Source organism: Chionomys nivalis, chromosome 6 (assembly GCF_950005125.1).
Source record: "Chionomys nivalis chromosome 6, mChiNiv1.1, whole genome shotgun sequence".
Classification (NCBI taxonomy): domain Eukaryota; kingdom Metazoa; phylum Chordata; class Mammalia; order Rodentia; family Cricetidae; genus Chionomys; species Chionomys nivalis.
The window spans coordinates 5,011,082-5,033,608 of record NC_080091.1 but is presented as its reverse complement, the minus strand read 5'-3'; the positions used below and the strand labels follow the sequence as shown (position 1 = coordinate 5,033,608).

At 55.2% G+C, this 22,527-nt stretch overlaps 1 protein-coding gene across 1 annotated transcript; it reads left to right on the top strand.

Moving 5' to 3' along the window:
• Positions 1 to 317: 317 nt before the first annotated feature.
• On the top strand, positions 318 to 20,630 carry Atp8b3 (ATPase phospholipid transporting 8B3). The gene is made up of 27 exons (XM_057771656.1): positions 318 to 456; positions 2,995 to 3,086; positions 4,134 to 4,247; positions 4,966 to 5,064; positions 5,305 to 5,366; positions 6,091 to 6,163; positions 6,470 to 6,540; positions 6,872 to 6,954; positions 9,399 to 9,557; positions 9,873 to 9,961; positions 10,512 to 10,702; positions 10,793 to 11,001; positions 11,207 to 11,238; positions 11,350 to 11,506; positions 12,064 to 12,252; positions 12,333 to 12,445; positions 13,088 to 13,252; positions 13,376 to 13,487; positions 14,100 to 14,175; positions 14,260 to 14,359; positions 14,486 to 14,852; positions 14,953 to 15,176; positions 16,159 to 16,242; positions 16,872 to 17,111; positions 18,461 to 18,599; positions 18,738 to 18,865; positions 19,856 to 20,630. The coding sequence occupies exons 1-27, from the start codon at positions 318 to 320 to the stop codon at positions 20,360 to 20,362; spliced, it is 4,014 nt and encodes a 1,337-aa protein (XP_057627639.1). The 3' UTR covers positions 20,363 to 20,630.
• Positions 20,631 to 22,527: the final 1,897 nt, after the last annotated feature.

Here is a 22,527-nt window from a genome sequence, read left to right as displayed (position 1 = left end):
GGTGGGCCTTTCTCCATGAGGCATAGCTCCACCCATGAGACATGACACCACCCACTAGGCGTGGCTTTATCCACAATCCATAGAAGCCCACGAAACCTGGCCTCCACCCATGATGGTCCAGTCCATTCTTGGCCCACCTACAAGCATGGCCGTGCCCACAAGACCTGGCCACACCACACTGACCTGGTCCTTCTCACAACACTGCCCGGCCCTTACATCCATGCCACTCGACTAAGCCCCACCTTCTCCAGGCCCCGTCCAGCTGCCTGCGCCCCCTTCCCCTCCCTTAAGGCCCTGGTAGGCCCCGCCCCTTCTCAATGCTCCGCCCCCCAAGCCCGTGCCGCCCGTTTCAGACCCGTTGGCACCAGGCTAACAGCTCCCACAACATCGGTGGCCCTGGACGCCGCTGGCGGCCCACCCTAGGCAGCCCGGCCCCACCAAGCCCGGCCCTCGCAGGTAAGCACCGATACTCACGAGCTGTGCATCCCAGGACATATGTGTGACCTGTCAGGGCTCTGCAGGTCACAGGGTTGGGGTGTCAGCATTGGGTGCAGGAGATGGTGCCCCCTAGAGGCTCATAAAATCAGACACCGAATTGGGGGTTACTGACCCGACAGTCTGGTGACCACTAGATGGAGTTTACTGGGACTGTGCATTGTGGCCACCAATGGCGTGTCTGGTAAAAGTGGGCAGTGTTCCTGCCCTAGATGCTCTTTGGAGAGGGCGTCTCTTGACTCGGACAGGTCAGGACCCCTTAGGATTGCCTAAGACCATCGGAAAACACAGATATTAACTTTACAATCTCATAATAATAGTAAAATTACAGTTATGAAATAGTAACAAAATAATGGAGCTGGGCCAGGTGAGGGCGCCCGCCTTTAATCCCAGCACTAAGAGGCAGAAACAGGAGGATTTCTGAGAGCCAGGACAGCCAGAGCTACACAGTGAAACCCTGTCTCGAAAAAAACAAAAATACTAGTATTATTATCACCAGTAAAATTATAATACTATAATAATAATAATTTTATGGTTTGGGGTCACCACAACACGTGGAACCTACTCTAAAGGGTCGCAGCATCAGGAAGGTTGAGAACCGCTCGCCTATGGGTCCCCTAGAATCCCAGCTGCCTGGCGGGCCTCCTCACCCCATCCCTCCCACATCCTTCCCTAGCCTCAGTTTTCCTCTGATGATCAGGGAAAGGCAGGACTCAGTCTCCCAGGACAGACCTGGTACTGAGCCAGGAGGATGCCCTGGGGACACACGTGACTCAGACGTCCACAGTCCCTGTCCCTTGGAGAGAAGCGGGGTGCAGCTGACTCAGCCTGTGAAAGCTCTAGAAGAGGTGACTAGAGGCAGGATGGGGGATGCCCCAGCTACTCAGGAAGCCCCGAGGAGGCGCAGGATCCCAACTGGCTGGTCTGGGAAGTACAGAGTGAGAAGTGAAGGGTGAGGAACCTATCAGGGAGGGGAGGATGTTGAGGGGGGGTACACAGCACACCTGGACAAGCTAGGAGATTGCTGTAGTGTGGGGGTATGGGGGTGAAGTGTTCCCGGGGTGGGGGGTCACCTGCTGGTTGCCTAGGTACAATTTGTATAGACTTAAGTGGGAACTAGGGTCCCTAGCTACAACACCAGGCTCAAGTTTCCAAACCAGTCAGGTGTGGTAGCATCCCTCTCTCGCCCTAGCTATTCCAGGAGCCTGAGGCAGGAGAATCATGAGTTCAAGGCCAGCCTGGTCAGTGTAGTGAGCCCCTGCCTCAAAAAATAAACCATCATGCTGGGCAGTGGTGGCTCACGCCTTTAATCCCAGCACTTGGGAGGCAGAGGCATGCGGATCTCTGTGACAGTCTGGTCTACAGAGAGAGTTCCAGGACAGCTAGGGCTGTACAGAGAAACCCTGTCTCAAAAAACATAAATAAATCATGAGAAAGGTTATCAGGTTGACATCTGTCACTACACTTAGCAGTCAGACCACAGAGATCCACCTGCCTCCATGTCCCAAGTGCTGGAATTAAAGGCATGGCCACCACACCAGGCAAGATCTATGTTTAAATGGCTGTATGCTCACATACACGGACTGTGAGGTGATGTCACACACACGCACACACACACACGCACATGCCTCGGCCCCATTGGGTCAGCCCATGAACATGAGTTGAGCATGTGTGGGGAGCAAGTGGAACAAGAGGGGCATGGGGGAGACTGGAGGGCAGCCAGGCTGCCTTGCTGTGGCTGGAGGCCACAGCATCTCAGCAATGCTGTCCCTCATCCTGGGTGCTGGGGATAGATGGGGGACGTAAGGCCGACTGCTCAGATGGACAAGAGGGGTGAGCGAGATAAATGTCTCCCCTAAGCGACGCCCAAGACAGGGGCTTGCTATGCAACCCACGTTGAGCTGGACCGTGAAGCAATTCTGCTTCAGCGCCAGGCAGGGGATTTTGGGTGAGGCACTCTTAGAGAGGAGACCTCGAGGTCCTTGAGCAGTGACAGACACTACCCGGAAGAAGTGTGGAGACGAGACAGAGTGATTGTGACTTAGGGCTCTTTCCTCCCAATCCCACAGCCCCACCAGCATGGATGATGTTCACCTTGGGGAAGACCTAGAGGATAAAGACACAGGTGCGGTCCTGTGTCCCCAGTAAGGCAGTGTGGAGAGGGAGGCGCTGGGTGACGGGTATACCCTCAGCTCGTACCACATACCAGAGTGGGCCGCCAGGGCTGGAGTTCCTGGGACCCTACTCCCTGATGGCTTGGGGGTAAGCCATCTGTCACTGCACCTACAGCCCGCCTCTAGGCACAGAGACCACTGGGCTCCCAGTGGCTCCCCTGTCCAGCCTGGTGTTTACCAAGTTCCAGGCCTGAGATGGGCATCACTGTACCTGGAGCCCCCGGGGGCCTATTAGCCCTCAGGCTCCAAGGTGATACGCTAGCAGTTGTCCCTGGTGGAACCCCAGCAGCACCAGCCATCCCGCCCTCTCCCCCCTCCCCCGCAGCATTCACCTGGGAGGTGAAGGCCAACAACCGTGCCTACCACAAGCAGTTCATAAAGAAAGGCTTCCTGTGCTGGAGACAGAAGAAGTACAAGGTGAGTCGTCCCTGACAGCTGCACCCCAGGGCCCCCGCCCAGCACCTGACCCTATGGTGAGCCAGGATCCACCCTGAGAGTCTCAGAGTTGTTTTTTTGAAAGGAGATCTCACTAGGTACCCTGACTTGCACTTTTTAACTCCGGATCCTTCTGCCTCAGCTTCTCCAGTACTAGGGAATTTATTGTAGGATTAGAACTGGAACCAAAGACCTCTGAATCCCTTGAGCCACGCCCCCAGCCCCTCACTGGGGATTCTAGGCAGGGCTCCACCCTGACCACGCTCCCCAGCCCCCCACTAGATGATTCTAGGCTGGGCCCCACCCTGACCACACCCCCAGCCCTTCACTGGAGGATTCTAGGCGGGGCTCCACCCGGACCACGCCCCCAGCTCCTCACTGGGGGATTCTGGGCGGGGCTTCATCACTGACCACGCCCTCAGCCCCCTCACTGGGGGATTCTAGGCGGGGCTCCACACTAGAGCACACATTTACCCTTTATACAAATATAGGGTGACCTTCAGTTCCCTCTGTCAGCCAGGCAGGATCCTTCTGCGCAGCCTCCTGAGTGCTGGGATGACATGCCTGTGTTACCAGGCATTCTGCCGCACTTATTTTAACCATGATGACAGTGATGTCACTCTAAGTCCCTGATTCCACTTCCTTCCTGGTGCTAATCCAACAGCCGCCAGTTCAGGACTCCCACCAGGCCTACCCACAGTCCCTCGCTATGTCTCACTCAGCTCCACGCCCTAAGTAGAGCCTCAGACAATGCCTTTTGAAGGCCTTGCTCTCAGCTGGCACTCCATCAAGACCTTGCCCTCAGGAGGTGCTCAGTAGATGCTGGCTGGAAGCCTCGTGGTTTCCTAATCCCCAAGGCCTGTAGGCATTCGGTACTGGCATGGTGTATGCTGTTGATGTTGCCAAGGCCTCGGGGGAGTCTGCAGGGTGGGACAGGTGGGGAGCCAGGTGCCGTGGGCAGGGCCGGCGAGGGCTGCTGTACCGGGGTAGCAGGTACTGCTTGCCGACAACTGATAGCTCTCGTTCTAGAGCAACGCCATCCACACAGCCAAGTACAACTTCTTCACCTTCCTGCCTCTGAACCTGTTTGAGCAGTTTCATCGTATGTCCAATCTCTACTTCCTTCTCATCATCATCCTACAGGTGGGCGGGGCGGGGTGGGGCGAGTGGGGCGGGGCGAGGTGGTGGGCGGATGTGAAGTGGGACCTCAGGGTCACAGGAACCACCTTAGGTGGGGGCTTCTCTCCGAAGACGGTGTGATGGGCGGCTTTAAAGTCGCTCCACCTCCCCTCTTCTGTGCTAACAGTCCCGGGCAGGGAGGAGGGGTATCATGTATGCTGAAAGCCAAAGGTGGGTGCGGGAGAGAGGTTTTGTATTCAGCAAACACTGTCCTGGGGCCTTGTATTCAGCAAGCACTCAGTACATGCTGGTTGCGGGATCAGGAAGGACTTAGCACTGTGGGGCTTCACAGGCTTCCCGCGGCCCCACCCACCTGCCAGGGCTCTGAGAATGGCGTGGGCGCCCTCCACTGGGACAGGTCCTGGCACCTGGTTGATGCCTGGCCTAGGGGTGCGCCCTGGGTGGAGGTGCCTCCCCTCCCAGCTGTGAATAGGGTACACCCCTACTAGTCCGGCACCTCACTTCTGCTCTGCTTTAACCTGTCAAATTACAAAACATGTATGGAGTACCTGCTGTGTGCAGGAGTCAGCCAGGCCCTGTCCGTCATGGCCTCTGTTTGCCAGAGGACAGGCTCAGGTCTGAAGGAAGAGGAACCTGGCTTCTGGGAGAGGACAAGACAGAAAGGGAATGTTAGGGTGATCTGGGGAGAGAAGAGGCTAGTGTGACTTCCTGGCCCCTCCAGGGCATCCCTGAGATCTCCACACTGCCCTGGTTCACGCTCTTTGCCCCTCTGGTCTGTCTGCTTTTGATCCGAGCCACCCGTGACCTGGTTGATGACATTGTGAGTGAGGCGAGGGTGGCATGGGCCAGGGTATGGGAGGTTGGGACTGTCCCCAGACCACACACAGGGAGCAGAGTGAGCCCAGGGGGCCTCGGGCAGGGTGTGCTGGGCCTCCAGGCTCGACCAGGAGCACTTGTAGACAGGTACCCTCTGCCTCTACCCCTCTCTTGGGGATCTGCTCTGGGGTGGAGTGGGGACAGGGGACAGGACTGCCTCTCAGATCCTCATTTGTTGGTCCAGGGTCGACACAGGAGTGATAACATCATCAACAACAGGCCCTGCCAGATCCTGAAAGGGAAGAGGTGAGGGCTGGGGACATCTGAGGACAAGGAGACTAACCCTGGGGGAGCTGCTGAGCGGCTAACACCTTCCCACACTGCCCTAGTTGGGTTTCTGTGGCTGTGATAAAGGCCACGACAAAAGCGGCTTGCGAGGAAAGCCTTCACTTCAGCTCACGGCTCCAGCCCATCATGAGGGAAGGCGGGCAGAGCCTCAAGGCAGAGCTGAAGCAGAGGCCCCGGAGGACACTGCTTACGGACCTGTTCCCGGGGCGTGTTGGGACTGCCGCCCTGCACAGTTCAGAGCCACAGTGGGCGGGCCGGGGCGGGGGGAGGGGCGGGGGACCCTCCCACATCAATCATCCATCAAGATAAAGACCTGCCCGTGGGCCAATACGATGGGTGCTTTTTTCTTAGCTAGTCCATCCCAGCTGAGGGGAGGTGGCTCTCGGATGGGGACCTGGCAGTTTGCTCTGTAGATTGTGGAGTTGAAACATAGGGGGTTCCCCTTGAAGGAAGGCTAGGAAGGACATATGTGGGGCTGGAGCACATCGCACGGAGACATGACCCTGGCTGAGGGCAGAAGCAGGTTGGGGAAGGTTTTCTTGGGGCAGTGGCTACCGACCTGGGCCTTGCAGGGTGGTGACTCAGTAAGATCGAGGGCTCCAGAGGTGGCAGCTGCAGCTCCGGGAGAGGCACATGGGGGAGTAAGCCACGCCCACGCCGTGACTCCACCCCCTCCTTGCAGTTTCCTGTGGAGGAAATGGAAGAATCTGTGTGTGGGGGATGTGGTGTGTCTCAGTAAAGACAGCATCGTCCCGGTGAGCCCCCACGAGCGCCCCTAGGGGAGGGTCTGCTGTGGGGGATGCGGTGTGTCTCAGTAAAGACAGCATCGTCCCGGTGAGCCCCCACGAGCGCCCCTAGGGGAGGGTCTGCTGTGGGGGATGCGGTGTGTCTCAGCAAAGACAGCATCGTCCCGGTGAGCCCCCTCCCACGAGCTCCCCTAGGGGAGGGTCTGCTGTGGGGGATGCGGTGTGTCTCAGCAAAGACAGCATCGTCCCGGTGAGCCCCCCCACGAGCGCCCCTAGGGGAGGGTCTGCCAACAGAGCCTTTCTGCCCCACCACAGGCTGACTTGCTCCTGCTGGCCAGTACAGAGCCCAGTAGCCTGTGCTATGTGGAAACCGCAGACATTGATGGGTAAGAGGCCATGGCTTCCCTGGGGGCTTGGCGACAAAGCAACCCTTCTTCTCCTGTGGCTGAAAGAGATAGCCAGGTAGTCTAGCTAACCCTTCAGGGTACCAGTGTGTCTGTATCCAGGGCAGACAACCACAGCGCAGCCCTGACTCAGGGAGCAGGTGTGCTATGTGACCTCAGACAAGGCCTCTCCTTCTCTGGGCGTCATCTTTCTGTGGATACAGCAGGCACTTAGCAAAAGTGGTCAAGGGTCTGGAGGAAGTACAACTTCTCAACACAGGGTGTCATCCACGGCCGTATTTTCATTGACTCTACACCTTGCTCTTGTCCCCAGGGAGACCAACTTGAAGTTCAGACAGGCTTTGATGGTCACACACCGGGAGCTTACTAGCCCGAAGAAGATGGCTTCCTTCCAGGGTGAGGGAAGGAGGCAACCTGTGTGCCTCTCTCCGCCTCCCTTGCTGGGTCCACATGAATGGTGGGTGGGGCCCTGCACAGCTCAGTGTGCCACCCATGGAGAGGGACCCCTGCCCCTCTGCAGTTCCTCCTCTACCTCAGAAAGTGCCCACGCTGCTGGAGGTGTTTTTACGGTTCTATCTTAAAGGCCAATTAGGAGGTTTGACCTTTTGCTGTCTTAGCGCTAAGTGGTGTAGACTCAGCCATTCTCTCAAAGCACAGCACCCCGGCTGGCTTTCTCCAACCTTCCTCAGAACTTAGCAATAATTCTAGCACCCAGGAGGCTGAGGCAGGAGGAACCCAGGACTGAGGGCTGGACAGGTGACTCGGGTTAACAGAGGACCTAGGTTTGGTTCTCACTGGCTCACCACAGCCAGTAACTCCGGCCCCAAGGGGCCCAGTGCCTCTGGGCTCCACAGGCTCCTGCACACATGTGCGCACACCTGTGCATAGATGTGCACACACCTGTGCACACACCTGTGCACGCATGTGCACACACATGTGTATACACATGTGCGCAGCATGTGCACACATGTACATACATTGCACAATCTGTGCGTGGATGTGCACACACCTGTACATGCATGTGCACACACCCGTGCATACATGTGCACACACCCGTGCACACATGTGCACACACCTATGCACAGGCTGCACACACCTGTACATGCATGTGCACACATCTGTGCATACATGTGCACATACCTGTGCATAGATGTGTAATTTAAAATTTATGGTTGCGGGGGAGGGGGCTGGAGAGATGGCTCAGCAGTTAGGAGCACAGGCTGCTCTTCCAGAGGACCCAGGTTCAATTCCCAGCAACCACATGGTAGCTTACACCCATCTGTAACTCCAGTTCCAGGGGATCTGACACCTTCACACCAGTGCATATGTGCATATAAAGTATATATATATATATATATATATATATATATATATATTAAGGTTGGGCATGCCTTTAATCCCAGCATTGGGGAAGTAGAGGCACGTGGAACTCTGTGAGTTCAAGGTCAACCTGGTCTACAGAATGAGTTCAGTACAATCAGGGCTGTTACACAGAAAAACCCTATGTCAGTCAAAAAACAGAACAAAAAGATATGTTCTATAAATTGACTAAGGAAAAAAAAAACAATTACAGTAAGGGTCTGGGAAAGGATTCAGAGTGGCCTTTGGCCTCAGGGCGCAAAGGTCACCAGCTCTGGGAAAACTGTGTGAATTCCCTCCCCTGAAGGAACCGGCTGCTGTGTTTCACATTCCAGGCCTTCCTGGTGCTTATCTAGGAAAACAAAGACCTCTGCCTCCTACCACCCTCCATCAGGCAGTGACCCCAGGCCCCGCAGGCCTAGCACCTGGCACACAGTACACGCTCATTTAGTGTGTCAGGTGAGAAGGGAAAGTTCCATAGGAGACCCTCTGTGGTGGCTGAAGCACGCCATTGATCGCCCCGTCTTTGGGTCTCTTTCTCTGAAGGACAGAGCTGCCCCCTACTGGAATGTTTGGTGATCAACAAGTCAGGACCCTAAGAAACCGTCCATGCCAAACATCTCAGGTGTCTGGGTTCCAGGGAAAATGCCAAACACTGAGTCCCTGCCTATTATCTCTACCTGTTCCTCCTTACGAAACACATGACTACTAGGCACTCCTCTCTCTCTCTCTCTCTCTCTCTCTCTCTCTCTCTCTCTCTCTCTCTCTCTCTCTCTCTCTTTTAGTTTTTTGAGACAGGATTTCTCTGTGTAGGCTGTCCTGGAACTCTCTGTAGAGCAGGCTGGCCTCACAGAGATCTGCCTGCCTCTGCCTCTCGAGTGCCATAATTAAAGGTGCGTGCCGTCATCTTTCTAGAACATCTCTTTATGGGCTTCACAGAGTTTGAATGCAGACCTATCTTGCTCCTCAAGGACATTTATCTATGCACTGTCGCGCACACAGAATTGAGTTAATTACTACCAGAATAAGTTTTCACCAAATTGTGCCATACTTAAATATGCCTAAAATAAATGGTTCCATGGGTGAGACTCGAGAAGTCTGAAGCATCTCTGGCTACGATGTCGCACTGAGCAGAGCTGCCTTCCTGCTTCCTGTGGGTCACCTCTCTGCAGGCCTGGGAAGGTCACAGACACCAATGTCATCAAAGGCATGGGCATTGCAGCAATGTCCATCCAATTTTCAGCCACAGGGGAGGGGGCTAGAGAGGGAGGGAGGGCAGGAAATTGGGCTGCAGAAGAGTAGGAAATGCAAAAGTCCTGAGGCCATGATGGGTCATCTCTGGTGCATTTCGAGGAAGCTGGGAGATGGTGCTGGGTGCCGGGAGGGTGGCCTGGGTTGGATGGTGACAGCAATGTGGCAGGAAACTGCAGGACCAGCACCAGTGCTAAGGCCATGTGGCTGCCGCTCACTGGGTCCCACAGGTACAGTGACTTGTGAGGAACCCAACAGCCGGATGCATCATTTCGTGGGGAGCCTTGAGTGGAACAACAGGAAGTACTCGCTGGACATCGGGAACCTCCTCCTACGTGGCTGCAAAATCCGCAACACAGACACCTGCTACGGCCTGGTCATCTACGCTGGTACAGCGCACTGGGCTTCTGCATGGGGAACTAACTAAGGGAGGACTGTGAAGCTGGTGAGGGACCTCAACGCCTACATAATGTGGGCCCTGGGTGCTGTCAGATGGGCTAGTGGTCAGCACTCTGGTTGGATGAGTGGGTGGGTGGGTGGATGGGTGGGTGGGTGGATGGGTGGGTGGGTGGATGCATGGGTGGATAGATGCATGGATGCATGGGTGGATTGGTGCATGGGTGGATGCATGGAGAAGTGGATGGGTACATGCATGGACGTTTGAATGTTATGAGGTAGATAATAGATGGGAATAAATCTTGCAGGTTTAGACACGAAGATCATGAAGAACTGTGGGAAGATTCATATGAAGAGAACCAAGCTGGACCTGCTGATGAACAAGCTGGTGATCTGGGTAAGGCGTCCGGGAGAGCCTGTGGGGACTCCCAATGAGGGAGACGATGCTTCCAGTCCCCTGTGGCCTCCTCATTCTCCGTCCATCCTCCTTCCTTTTCCTCCTGTTTTTTTTTTTTTCTAAAAATTCTGGGCTAATTTTTTTTTAATTTATTTATTTATTATGTATATTCTGTCTGCGTGCCAGAAGAGGGAAGCTGATCAAATTACAGATGGTTGTGAGCCACCATATGACCCCTGGAAGGGCAGCTAGTGCTCTTAACCTCTGAGCCATCTCTCCAGCCCCTCTGGACTAATTTTGAACTTTCCTCCAGTCTGCACCCAGCGCTAAGGTGACAGGCCTACCCTGGGCTCCTTTTGTATTGTGCTTTATGGTAGCCCAGATACAGGAGGATCAGGACTCAGAGGCCAGCTTGGATTAAAGACAAAGAGCCCCAAAGCCAGACTAGGACTCCGAGAGCCCTCTTGCTGTCTTGTCCTCCCTTAGCCCGGGCAGCCCCTGGATAAATCCCCACGTGCAGGTCCTCCACCCGTCTCCGTCCACTCCACAGATCTTCATATCCCTCGTGATTGTGTCCCTGCTGCTAACACTGGGCTTCGCCTTCATGGTGAAGGAATTCAAAGGCAAACACCACTATGTGTTGGCGCTGCATGCGCGCACGGAGGTCGTGGAGTCTTTCTTCATTTTCTGGGGCTTCCTCATCCTGCTGAGCGTCATGGTGCCCATGGCCATGTTCATCATGTAAGCTTCAGGGCAGGCCTGGGGGGCCCTGTCCACAGGGTGTGGAACCTGAAGCGAAACTGACTTGAACGTGGACTTGGCCGTTCGCAGTGCCGAGTTCATCTACCTAGGCAACAGCTTTTTCATCAACTGGGACCTTAATATGTACTACGAGCCCCTGGACATGCCGGCTAAGGCCCGCAGCACCAGTCTCAACGACCAGCTGGGGCAGGTGCAGTACATCTTCTCTGACAAGACAGGGACGCTGACCCAGAACATCATGACTTTCAAGAAGTGCTGTGTCAATGGCTGCATCTACGGTGACGCCCCCAGCCACGCCCCCCCCAGCTTCCCAGGGTGCCCTGGGGATCTGCTAATGAGCACCTGAGCTCAGAACCAGACCAATGGTCACGTGGTCCCAAGGTATTCCCTCCCCCCCCGGAAGTCTGAAGTTGGAGCAGGAACCAGGGAATCCTAAGTGTGGCCTCCAGGGAAGCCAAATCCTGAAGCAGGTTTCTTCCCCAGATTCGGATGATGAGCATGGGATTCTCCGGAAGGTGAGCCCTGTGGAGCCTGCCTCGCTGCCGCTGCCGCTGTTGCAGCCTAGTAGGCCTAGGTGAGGTGAGTGCCAGATCACCTAACCCTGCCTGCACCCTGCCGTCTCTCAGCGAAACCCATATGCCTGGAACCCGTTCGCCGACGGCAAACTCCAGTTCTACAATAAGGAGCTGGAACACATGGTACAAAGCCAGCAGGACACAGTCGTACAGGAGTTCTGGCGTCTGCTCGCCATCTGCCACACGGTGATGGTACACGAGAATGACAGTGAGTGGCCAGGCAGCCTGCTCTCCGCCTGCTGCCCCATCCAAGGGGCTGGGAGACGGCGCCTTCTCACCCCACCCCTCCCCTTCTCACCCCACTCCTCCCTTCTCACCCCACCCCTCCCCTCCCCTTCTCATCCCACCCCTCCCCTTCTCACCCCACCCCTCCCCTTCCCACCCCACTCCTCCCCTTCTCACCCCACCCCTTCCCTTCCCACCCCACCCCTCCCCTTCTCACCCTACCCCTCCCCTTCTCACTCCATCCCTTCTCACCCCACTCCCCCCCTTTTTTTTTTTTGATTTTTCGAGACAGGGTTTCTCCTTAGCTTTTTTGGTTCCCGTCCTGGAACTAGCTCTTGTAGACCAGGCTGGCCTCGAACTCACAGAGATCCGCCTGCCTCTGCCTCCCGAGTGCTGGGATTAAAGGCGTGCGCCACCACCGCCCAGCCACCCCTCCCCCTTTTCACCCCACCCCTTCTCACCCCACCCCTCCCCTTCTCACTCCATCCCTTCTCACCCCACCCCTCCCCTTCTCACCCCCACGCTCCCTTTCTCTGTCAGACCAGCTGCTGTATCAGGCAGCCTCCCCTGATGAGGAGGCACTGGTCACTGCTGCTCGGAACTTTGGCTACGTGTTTCGGTCTCGGACCCAGGACACCATCACCCTGGTGGAGCTGGGGGAGGAACGGGTCTACCAGGTTCTGGCCATGATGGATTTCAACAGCATTCGAAAACGGATGTCAGTGCTTGGTGAGCCCCAGGCCTCTCCCTGCTACTCCTGTGCCTTGCACAGTAGCAAGCAGACGTCAGAACCTTACCGCCCCCCGCAGTCCGAAACCCAGAGGGCTCCATCTGCCTCTACACCAAGGGTGCTGACACAGTCATCCTGGAGCGGCTTCACAAGAAGGGCGCCGTGGAGACCACCACAGAGGAAGCCTTGGCCGTGAGTCTCCTGCTGGGGGAGGCCAGTGTGCACGGCTATAGACAGGCGTAGTCAGAGTCCAGGGCTCCATCAGATAGATGGACTTTCCTGCGCGGGTGGGTAAGCGGAGGTCCAGTGAAGAGCACCAGCCTGTCTGAAGTGACCCAGTGTGACAGTCAAGCCTAAGCTCCCACCCTAACCAAATCCCCGTCAGCCATAGCCGTGGTCCTGGCTCCCAGGGCCATCACAGGACAGGGACAGAAGGCCATGGGAAGGGTGAGCGCTCTTCCCTGGAGCCCTGGCCTTCAGGAGTGACATGTTCCAGACATGCTTGGAGGCCTGAGAGGAGGACCCTCCCCATGGTGATGTTAGGAGGAGTCTTGGGACAGGGACCCTGAGAGGGGGTAGGACCTTAAAATCACTGAGCAGCTGGGGTGTGGACACATACCTGCCAGCCCAGCTCTGCAGAGCTGAGGCAGGAGGGTGAGGAACTCAGTCTAGCCTGGGCTATCAAGTCTTAGGAAAGAGCTGGCTGAGCCGTACATACATGCAGAGGGTATGAGAGAGGGCGCCCTCTGTGCAAAGGTCCAGAGGCACCAAGGCACTGGTGACTTGGGATGAGAAGGGCCCTGAGGACCGGTGGTCGGTCGCCTGTGCCCACAGGCCTTCGCGGAGCAGACCCTGCGCACCCTGTGCCTGGCTTACAAGAAGGTGGCGGAGGAGGCCTATAAGCAATGGGAACCGGAGCACCAGGAGGCCACCCTCCTGCTGCAGAACCGGGCTCAGGCCCTGCACCAGGTGTATAACAAGATGGAGCAGAACCTGCAGGTGGGTGATGGGGGGGGACGACGACGATGACGACACGGGATGGGACAGGACACGACACCGGACCGGCCACTGGGCTCCTGCTGTGTGGGTCTTGGTGCCTGAACCCATGCTCGCCTTCCCCAGCTGCTGGGAGCCACAGCCATTGAAGACAAACTGCAAGACGGTGTCCCTGAGACCATCAAGTGCCTCAAAAAGGGGAACATTAAAATCTGGGTGCTGACCGGGGACAAGCCAGGTGGGTCCCTGGCACTGTTGCCACAGAATACGTGCTGCACCTGGGGTACTGCACCCGCGGCAGGAGTGGGACACGTGCCTCGCACAACCTCTGCGCTCCCAGAGTTTCATCGTGACCATCACACAGCCGGGTGGGGACCCCTTACACCCTTGGAGACACACCTGCCCTGAGGTGACCTGTTGGCCTCCATCCAGGTCAGCGTTGAGGCGCTCCCTAGGGCCCATGTAGAGACATGTCCCCTCTGACAATTTTTGAGGTTTTTAATTTTGTTTTTTTTTTCCAATTTTCTTTTTGACTTTTCGCTTCTGACTTTCAAATAAATTTGACATTTTCGTGTTTGCTTAAAATGTGGTGGGCCTCAGGATCCCGGCTCCACCCCATCTCCCTGGTACCCCTCGCATCCAAGCCCAGCAGCCAAAGTCCCACGGCTACTTCTGATTGGCCGGTTCTGTTATGACATGGAGCCGCTTCGAGCCAATCACTGCGGCCAGCCAGGAGGTGGGGCGGGGGAGGCTGCAAGGGACGAGGACCTCCACGGTGAGCGGGGCCTGCGGGGCGGGGCTCCTGGACCCGGTGCTGAGACAGAGTGCGTGCACCCGGATGGGTTTACAGAGACTGCGGTGAACATCGGCTTCGCGTGCAGGCTGCTGTCGGAGAACATGCTCATTTTGGAAGATAAGGACATCAAGTAAGCAGGCGCTCTCCGGCACTCTCACGCCGTCCCACGGCTAGGACGATGGCGCCACTTTTCCAACTATCCTTGTCCCCACAGACGTTTACTGGAGAACTATTGGAACGAAAGCGAACAGCAGAGGGCGTTCAAGATGATGACCCACCACAACATAGCCTTGGTTATCAACGGGGAGTTCCTGGTGAGTGGTGGGGGCCAGGAGCAGTGGGGCTGGGTAAACCTGGGGGGGGGCATACTAAGAACAGGGATGCAGGCCTAGTGACCCAAGCCCCTTCGCCCCCTTCCCATCCCCTACACCCGACACTAGGATCAGCTGCTCCTGTCCTTGCGCAAGGAGCCCCGAGCTCTGGTCCAGAATGCAGTGGTGGATGAGGCCCCTGAGGAGCCGGTTATGTCCAGGATGGACTTCCTCCAGGCGCGGAGGATCTCCCAGATGTGGCGAAACATTGGATCCTCCCTGACACAGTCCCCGTCAGCTGCCTCTAAGACCCACGAAAGCCCCGAGGTCCGGCGGGAGAGGGCCTTTGTGGACCTGGCCTCCAAGTGCCGAGCTGTCATCTGCTGCAGGGTGACGCCCAAGCAGAAGGCCCTGGTGGTGGCCTTGGTGAAGAAATACCAGCAGGTGGTGACGCTGGCCATCGGAGATGGAGCCAACGACGTGAACATGATCAAGAGTGGGTGGCGGACCTGTATAGCTGGGGCTGGGGTGGGAGAGTCTGGAGCCTGGGGATTAGGCCCCCCAATGGCTGACGTGGGCTGACATGGCCCCTGCAGCTGCAGACATCGGCGTGGGGCTGGCAGGTCAGGAGGGCATGCAGGCGGTTCAGAACAGCGACTACGTGCTGGCCCAATTCTGCTACCTGCAGCGACTGCTCCTTGTACACGGGCGCTGGTCCTACATGCGCGTCTGCAAGTTCCTGCGTTACTTTTTCTACAAGACGGTTGCCAGCATGATGGCTCAGATATGGTTCTCCATGTTCAACGGCTTTACAGCACAGGTGTGTGGTGGTGTGAGGGCTGAGGCAGGAGGATTGCCACTAGTCTAAGACCACCTGGGCAGATCAGGTGTGGTGGTGCACGCCTATCATGACAGTTTGGGGGATTATGAGGCACAAAGATTACCATGGGCTCAAAATAGCTAAATTAAGTCTGGTGGTGGTGCAGGCCTTTAATACCAGCACTTGGAGGCAGAGGCAGGCAGGTCTCTGTGAGTTCGAGGCCAGCCTGGTCCACAGAGTGAGTTCCAAGGCAGTCAGGAGTATACAGAGAAACCCTGTCTTAAAAAACCAAAAAATAAAATATAACTAGGCAGTTGGTTAGACCTTGGTTCAGAACTACAAAATGGGGGGCTGGAGAGATGGCTCAGAGGTTAAGAGCATTGCCTGCTCTTCCAAAGGTCCTGAGTTCAATTCCCAGCAACCACATGGTGGCTCACAACCATCTGTAATGGGGTCTGGTGCCTTCTCTGGCCTGCAGGCATACACACAGACAGAATATTGTATACATAATAAATAAATAAATATTTAAAAAAAAAAAAAAAGAACTACAAAATGAGTGGCGGGGCTGTAGCTGTGCAGAGAACCTGGGGGAGGAACCAAGCCTCTTCATGTGCGGCTGGACACGGAATCAGGTGAGCGCTTGCCAGCCGTAGACCAGGCTGGCCTCCAACTGGACATCCTCCTGTATCAGCTTCCGCAGGGTTGGGATGCTTGGACTCTGGGTTCCTGCTGTTTGTTTTTAGCTCAGTTAGCTCCAAGAGAAGAACTGGTCTGGCTGGGTCTCTCCTAGCTCTTTAGCCTCTAGTTCCCCTCATCAGAATCAAATCTGATGCAATTCTAAAACAATCTAGAAGCTCATCCTCTCTCCAAAGCTTTACACAGTGCAGACATCAAACTTGGGTGTCTGTCTTTGCTGGTCGCCTGTCCCGGGTGCCAGCCATCGGCTGCAGGGCCCCTAGTGAAGCTGTCACTTCTCTTGCAGCCCCTGTATGAAGGCTGGTTCCTGGCTCTCTTTAATCTGCTGTACTCCACACTCCCGGTTCTGTACATCGGTCTGTTTGAGCAGGTGAGTGCACACAGGGGGGTCTGCGGGAGGGGGACTTCTGGCTGGAGAGGTTCCTGCACCCCAAGAACCAGATCTTGTGTCTGGCCTTCTGTGTAATAAGAAGGGGGTACCAGAAGGAAGAGCCCATGCTGTGCCTCCCTTCCATGATCCAGAGTGATACCGCCAGGGGGGTTAATTTGGGTGAGGAACAGGGAGACTGGAGCAAGAGTTTCAGTTCCATCTCACATTTAAAATTGAAATATTTAGTTGTTGGTGGGAGGAAAATTGGGCCATCTTTTTTTTTTAAATATTTATTTATTTATTATGTATACAGTATTCTGTCTGTGTATATGCCTGCAGGCCAGAAGAGGGCACCAGACCCTGTTACAGATGGTTGTGAGCCACCATGTGGTTGCTGGGAATTGAACTCAGAACCTTTGGAAGAGCAGGCAATGCTCTTAACCTCTGAGCCATCTCTCCAGTCCCAAATTGGGCCATCTTGCATGAATATGTGTTTCCACATGCTGAGTGAACTTTTACAGACACTCTTAGAATCCCCACCCGCGGACTCCCCCACCCGCGGACTCCCTCCCCTCACACCCCAGCCAGCAGACTCCAGACCCCACTAAGAGCCTCTGGCTCCTGTCCAGGATGTGACTGCGGAGAAGAGCCTAAAGATGCCTGAGTTGTACGTGGCCGGCCAGAAAGATGAGTTGTTCAACTATAGCATCTTTCTGCAAGCCATCGTCCACGGCATGCTTACATCGCTCATCAACTTCTTCTTGCCAGTGCTCGTCAGCAGTGACTTTTCCAAGTTTGGCAGTTCTAGTGACTACCAGTCCTTTGGGGTACTGGTGGCGATATCTGGGCTACTGTCTATCACCCTGGAGGTAGGTGGACCATGACACCTGAGAAACCATGGAGGCATCTGCCTCACACTGACTATTCTAGCCTTAAAAAAAAAAAAAAAATTAAAAACAAAAAAGTTGTGTTTCACCAGGGTCATGGTGGTTGGTGCACCAGACCTTGGGAGGCCAAGGCAGGTGGATCTCTGTGAGCTCAAGGCCAGCCTGGTCTATAGAGGGAGTTCCAGGACAGCCAGGCCTACCCAGAGAACCTTGTCTCAGAAAACAAACAAACAAACAAATAGATGCATTTCATTTTAGCTGTGCTCTCCAAGAGCACTAAGGACTCTTAACTGCTGAGCCATCTCTCCAGGCTGCTCTCTAGAAATATATATATATATATATATATATATATATATATATATATATATATTGAGTTTTTATTTCTTTTCTTCCTCTCTTTTATTTATTTGTTTATTGAGATGAAGTCTCATTATGTAGCTCCGACTGATCTAGGGTTCAGTAGATAGACCAGGCTGGTCTTGAAGTCAGAGAGATCCACTGCCTCTGCCTTCAGACATCTGGGATTAAATATATACACCATCATGCCCAACTCAGAAAAGCTTTTAGAGGCTGTGCATACGTGTGCTCTGACTGAGGCATGGTCTTGCTCATTGCTACTGTCATGTGAGAAGACACCTGTCTACTCGCCCCAGATAGGGAGCCCCAACAGGCCCGAGTAGAGATTCCACTGAAGTCCAGCATGGTGAACCAGTGCAAGCCCACCCCAGTCTGGGTGACAGCTCCCGAAAGCTGGAGTGCACCGCAGACAGGCCGACTCCTCAGCAGGTGTCTGTGTCTTCCAGGCTGGCTGCTGGTCTCACTCTGGGAGGCAGGGACCTAGTGAATCTGGTCAGTTTCAGGGACTTCCTGAAGCTTTTTGTGTTGTCTGGCTTCCTGCTCATGGAGTTTCCTGCAGGATAGAGCACTTCTGTCTGGAAGCAAACAATTACAGAACAGCTGCAGACATGGTCAGGTCGCCTGGCCACGGCCTCCCATCTAGCCACGGGCTGGCCAGGACGGCAGGTGTACGTGCTCACACCCAGCCAGCAGCCCTATGCGGGTCCTCAGGCTGACACAGCCAGTGCTTTATTCGCTGATGTCTCCTGGGACTCCTCAGCCTCCAGTCTGAGACCGCTTCTCCCATTGAGCACTGAGTATTGGCCCATCCTCAGGCACCCCTGCCCCAGTCCTGGGGTTCAGCATGCAGAGCACACTCTCAGCTTCCACATGGGTGTTGGAGATTGGAACTCGGGTCCTCAGCCCAGACTCACGTGCTGACCTGGGGGCTCTGCGTCCTGCCCCCTGTTACTGACCTCCTGGCTTCCCGTCAGGTTATTCTTGTCATTAAGTACTGGACGCTCCTGTGTGTGGGCTGCATCGTGATCAGCCTTGGCTCCTATGTCATCATGACAAGCCTCACTCAGAGTCTATGGTTGTTCAAGATCTCACCAAAGACCTTCCCATTCCTGTGTGAGCTTCCTTCGTGTGTATGGGGAGGCCTGGCCAGGAGGGTTGCAGGGACCCCTGGTGTCACCTGGAGGGAGGAACCTGAGGGGTGGGAGGGACGCCTGAGCTCGCCCCACCCGTCTGCTTCTCCGTCGTCTCCAGTTGCTGACTACAACGTGCTGAGCCACCCCAGCAGCCTGCTGGTGATTGTCCTCAACGTGGCCCTGAGCACACTGCCAGTCCTGGCTCTGCGTGTCATCCACAGAGTTGTTTCCAAACTGCGTCCCAAGGTGAGGCTGAGCAGGGGACCCCAGCCCCTCCCAGCTGTCACAGACACTGACCGTGTCCTGCCTGGGACAGTGTCCTGGGGGCTCAAATCCCTGAGCACAACCATATCTTAACACTCCTGACACCTTGGGGTCTTTGCCATGTGTCATTAAGAGCCCCGGGAGGTAGGAAGACAGCTTTGGCGTAGTTTAGGCCAGAAGGGAAGTAGGCTCCCGTATCCATCCGTGGTCTGACATGTGGCCTGGTCACGTGCCCCAAAGAGAAGGACCCCAGAGACGCTGTGGTCAGCGAGAGAGGCAGACAGAAAGGACACACAGTGTGGGACTCTATGCAGGGGAATGGTGGGCAGTGGATCACTGGGTGACGAGGGCTGCAGAGAAGGCAGCCGAATGAGGCTTCATTGGAGATGATGGAAGGTTCTGGAAGTAACAGGTGGACAACTTTCTGAATGTGTTTAGAGCCAGAAAACGCCCTTAAATGAGGCTAAGGTGGCAATTGGGGAAAAAAACTTTAAGATTTATTTATTTTTTTATTTGTAGTGTGTGTGGATGTTTTGTCTGTGCAGTTATGTGTACCATGTGTGGGCCCAGCACCCACAGAGGCTGGAGGCGTCGGCTCTCTTCTTTTCTTTCTTTCTTTCTTTCTTTCTTTCTTTCTTTCTTTCTTTCTTTTTTTGTTTTTCAAGACAGGGTTTCTCTGTAGCTCTGATTGTCCTGGAACTAGCTCTTGTAGACCAGGCTGGCCTCGAATTCACAGAGGTCTGCCTGCCTCTGCCTCCAGAGTGCTGGGATTAAAGGTGTGCGCCACCACAGCCCATCTAAAATTTTGTTATCAGATATAAAATTCTGAGTCAGGTCCCAGGGAAAGACTGCTGATTGCCCAGTGGGGGTGGGTCACAGAAGGATTCTCTCTAAATTTACATCTCTGTGTGTTGTGTGTGTCGGGGGATGGGAGCATGATGGCCGCTCTGCGCCCCTGGCTCTGCTGTACAGGAGGAGGAGGTCCCGAGTGAGGAAGAGGAAGTGGCTGTGGAGCCCGCCGTGAGGCATCTTCGCCGCGGCATCCCTGCCCGCCGATCCAGCTATGCCTTCTCCCACCGTGAGGGCTACGCAGACTTGATCACCCAGGGCACCATCCTGCGCAAGTCCATGGAGGAACCCATCAGCAAGTCCCCGAACCCGTCTGAAGAAGACCTACCCCCACAGCAATCCCCACACCACAGGGAGTCGATATTTAATCCGCGAAGGATCTCCATCCTTGCTAAGATGAAACTGCAGCATCATGCTAAAGCATCCCAGGAGGAGGTCCACCCCGACACAAGCTTCCAGACAGAGAAACAGGCCACTCTGCACTTGGACCCCTCTGACACTCTGAAGCCACCCTCCTCCCCAAGCGCCACGTCGGTGTCCTCCTCTGATGACCAGGCCTTCCACAGTGTACCTTCAAGATACACCCTGGAGAGCCAACCAGAGCGCTTGGACGTCAGGTCCACCTCTTAGAAGGGACTTCCCTGGAAGGACCCACCCTCTCCTAAGCCGAGCCAACTGGAAGTCCCCAAGAAGCAACATAGCCACACCTCCAGTTGACCAGAAGTCCGGCGCTGGGAGATCCCCAGTCATCCAGTACAGTGGAACCGTCACCTGGGAGTGAGCAGAAGGCCAAGGCACAGCCCCGGCAGCAAGGCGGGCGCCAGGGACCTTTCAAGTCAGATCTCCATCCTGCTCAAGTATACAGCAACTACCCCCGTCCCAGCCCCAACAGGAGTAGGCAGAGACAGTCAACAAACAGCATCCAAAGACAAGGGGGGCCGCACCCTTGCCTTTCTAATAAAACAGGGTCCCTCTGACCCCAGGGCTGCTTTGGGCTCTCTCCTTCTCCAACTCCTCTTTTGGTAAAAGCCAGGGAACATTCCTTTCCAGACTTAAAAAAGAAATATCCGCCGGACAGTGGTGGCGCAGGCCTTTAATTCCAGCACTCGGGAGTTCGAGGCCAGCCTGGTCTACAGAGCTAGTTACAGGACAGGCTCCAAAGCTACAGAGAAACCCTGGCTTGAAAAACAAACAAAAATACCAACCCCAGCAACCCCCAAATCATCAAAACACTGACCCCTACTGGTCAAGTAGTTAAATTTCAGGAAACATTTTGTGGGCTTTTCTTTTATCCCCCTTCTAAATTCATGGGGCTCTGTTGCTTTTGAGAAAGGAAAACGCTCGGTCTCTACCCCACCCACCTGGGCCCCTTCCTCCTCCAGGCCACCTCCCTTGTTGAAGCAGGTCCTGGTGTGGTGTGCCCACCTCAAGGTCTCCCCTGCCTTGCTACCTTCTGGGTGGCGGCGCCCCATTCTTCCCGGTCTGTACCAGTCCACAGTTGGGCAGCACACCTATGTAGCTGAATGACCAGGGAATACTTTATTGAAGGAAAAACCAAAAGAACAAAAGCAGCACAGCGTGGTTAATGGCAGACGGCTTCTCTTCCCTGTGGATGGTTAATGGTGGATGCCTGTCACCCAAGGGCAGGGTGGGGACCTGCTGCCCTTCTGTCTTCCTCTAGGGGTTGGAGCCTTTGACTGATTCCTTCTCTGAAAATACTGAATACTGAATTCTCAATACCCTCACACCACTCTGGCCTGAGATCACTCCCAACACCACACTCGGGGAGCCGTACAGGCCCCCCAGGATAAGCCCTATACCTGATGGCCAAACTTTGGTTGAACCATTTTGGGGTAATCCTGCAGGTGGGAGACTGAGCTCTTCTTTCACCCCAATCCTATGACATGGGATCTGTCCTTAGAAGTCACCTTTTGTCCCACATCCTTGAGACCTCCCTGGGAAGGGTCGGAGCAAAAAGCACAGGAATCACAAGGTGGCCTGCACCCCACTTCTTTCTCCACTGATGGGGTTGCACAGAGCCCTGTTCTCCAGGGTCCCCACGTGACTTCAGAAAGGTACTACTCATGCTGGGGAAGCTGAGTCTCAGGATAGGTGACTGGGCTTCTGGAAGGCTTTTTGCATCTGGGGAAGTTGGGGTGCACCCAAGCTTCTTGACTACACTTACAAATTTTTTAGTTGTGGGAAGTTTGTGCTCAAGTGAACCCCACCTGGGTGGGGCAAGGGGTCCACAGCCACCCACGCGCTCCCCGGGTGCAACGGAGGAGGGGAAGCGATGGCCCTCCCTCCGCCAGGATGGACACACAGCTGGCGGGATCGGAGGAGAGGAAGCGATGGCCATGGTGCTCAGGTCTGGCTTGCTCCAGGAGCCACAGGGCCTTGCCAGTGCGGTGGAGTGGGCCCATAAGCAGAGGGTCCCGGGACAGGGCCAATGATAACGCAATACCCCCTCCACGTTTCGTCATCAGAATATATGAGACATGAGTCAAATTCCATCACCTTTTTGGTTTTCATTTTTCTTATTTTTTTTTCTTAAATTACATTTGAACACGGAACACATAGAATCATAAATACTCTTAGAAGACTTGACTCCATAAAACAAGGAAACAGAAGAAGCCAGGGAGAGGTACAGCCGTGGAGCACGCCTTTCTCTCTTTCCTAAGAGACTCTTGTACATAGGAAATCTGTGAAGGCCACCGGTCCCCCCTCACCCTCACAGGGACCACCGGCTTCGCTGCCCTGACATTCAGTGCGTCTCCCACGGAACCGATCAGAGA

Bases quoted from the DNA above. Each gene is read 5' to 3' on its own strand.
- Atp8b3 (XM_057771656.1), top strand. From the start codon at position 318: ATGCTCCGCCCCCCAAGCCCGTGCCGCCCGTTTCAGACCCGTTGGCAC. The intron at 13,253-13,375 runs GTGGGTGATGGG...CGCCTTCCCCAG, and splicing joins AGATGGAGCAGAACCTGCAG to CTGCTGGGAGCCACAGCCAT. The intron at 14,853-14,952 runs GTGGGTGGCGGA...TGGCCCCTGCAG, and splicing joins CGACGTGAACATGATCAAGA to CTGCAGACATCGGCGTGGGG.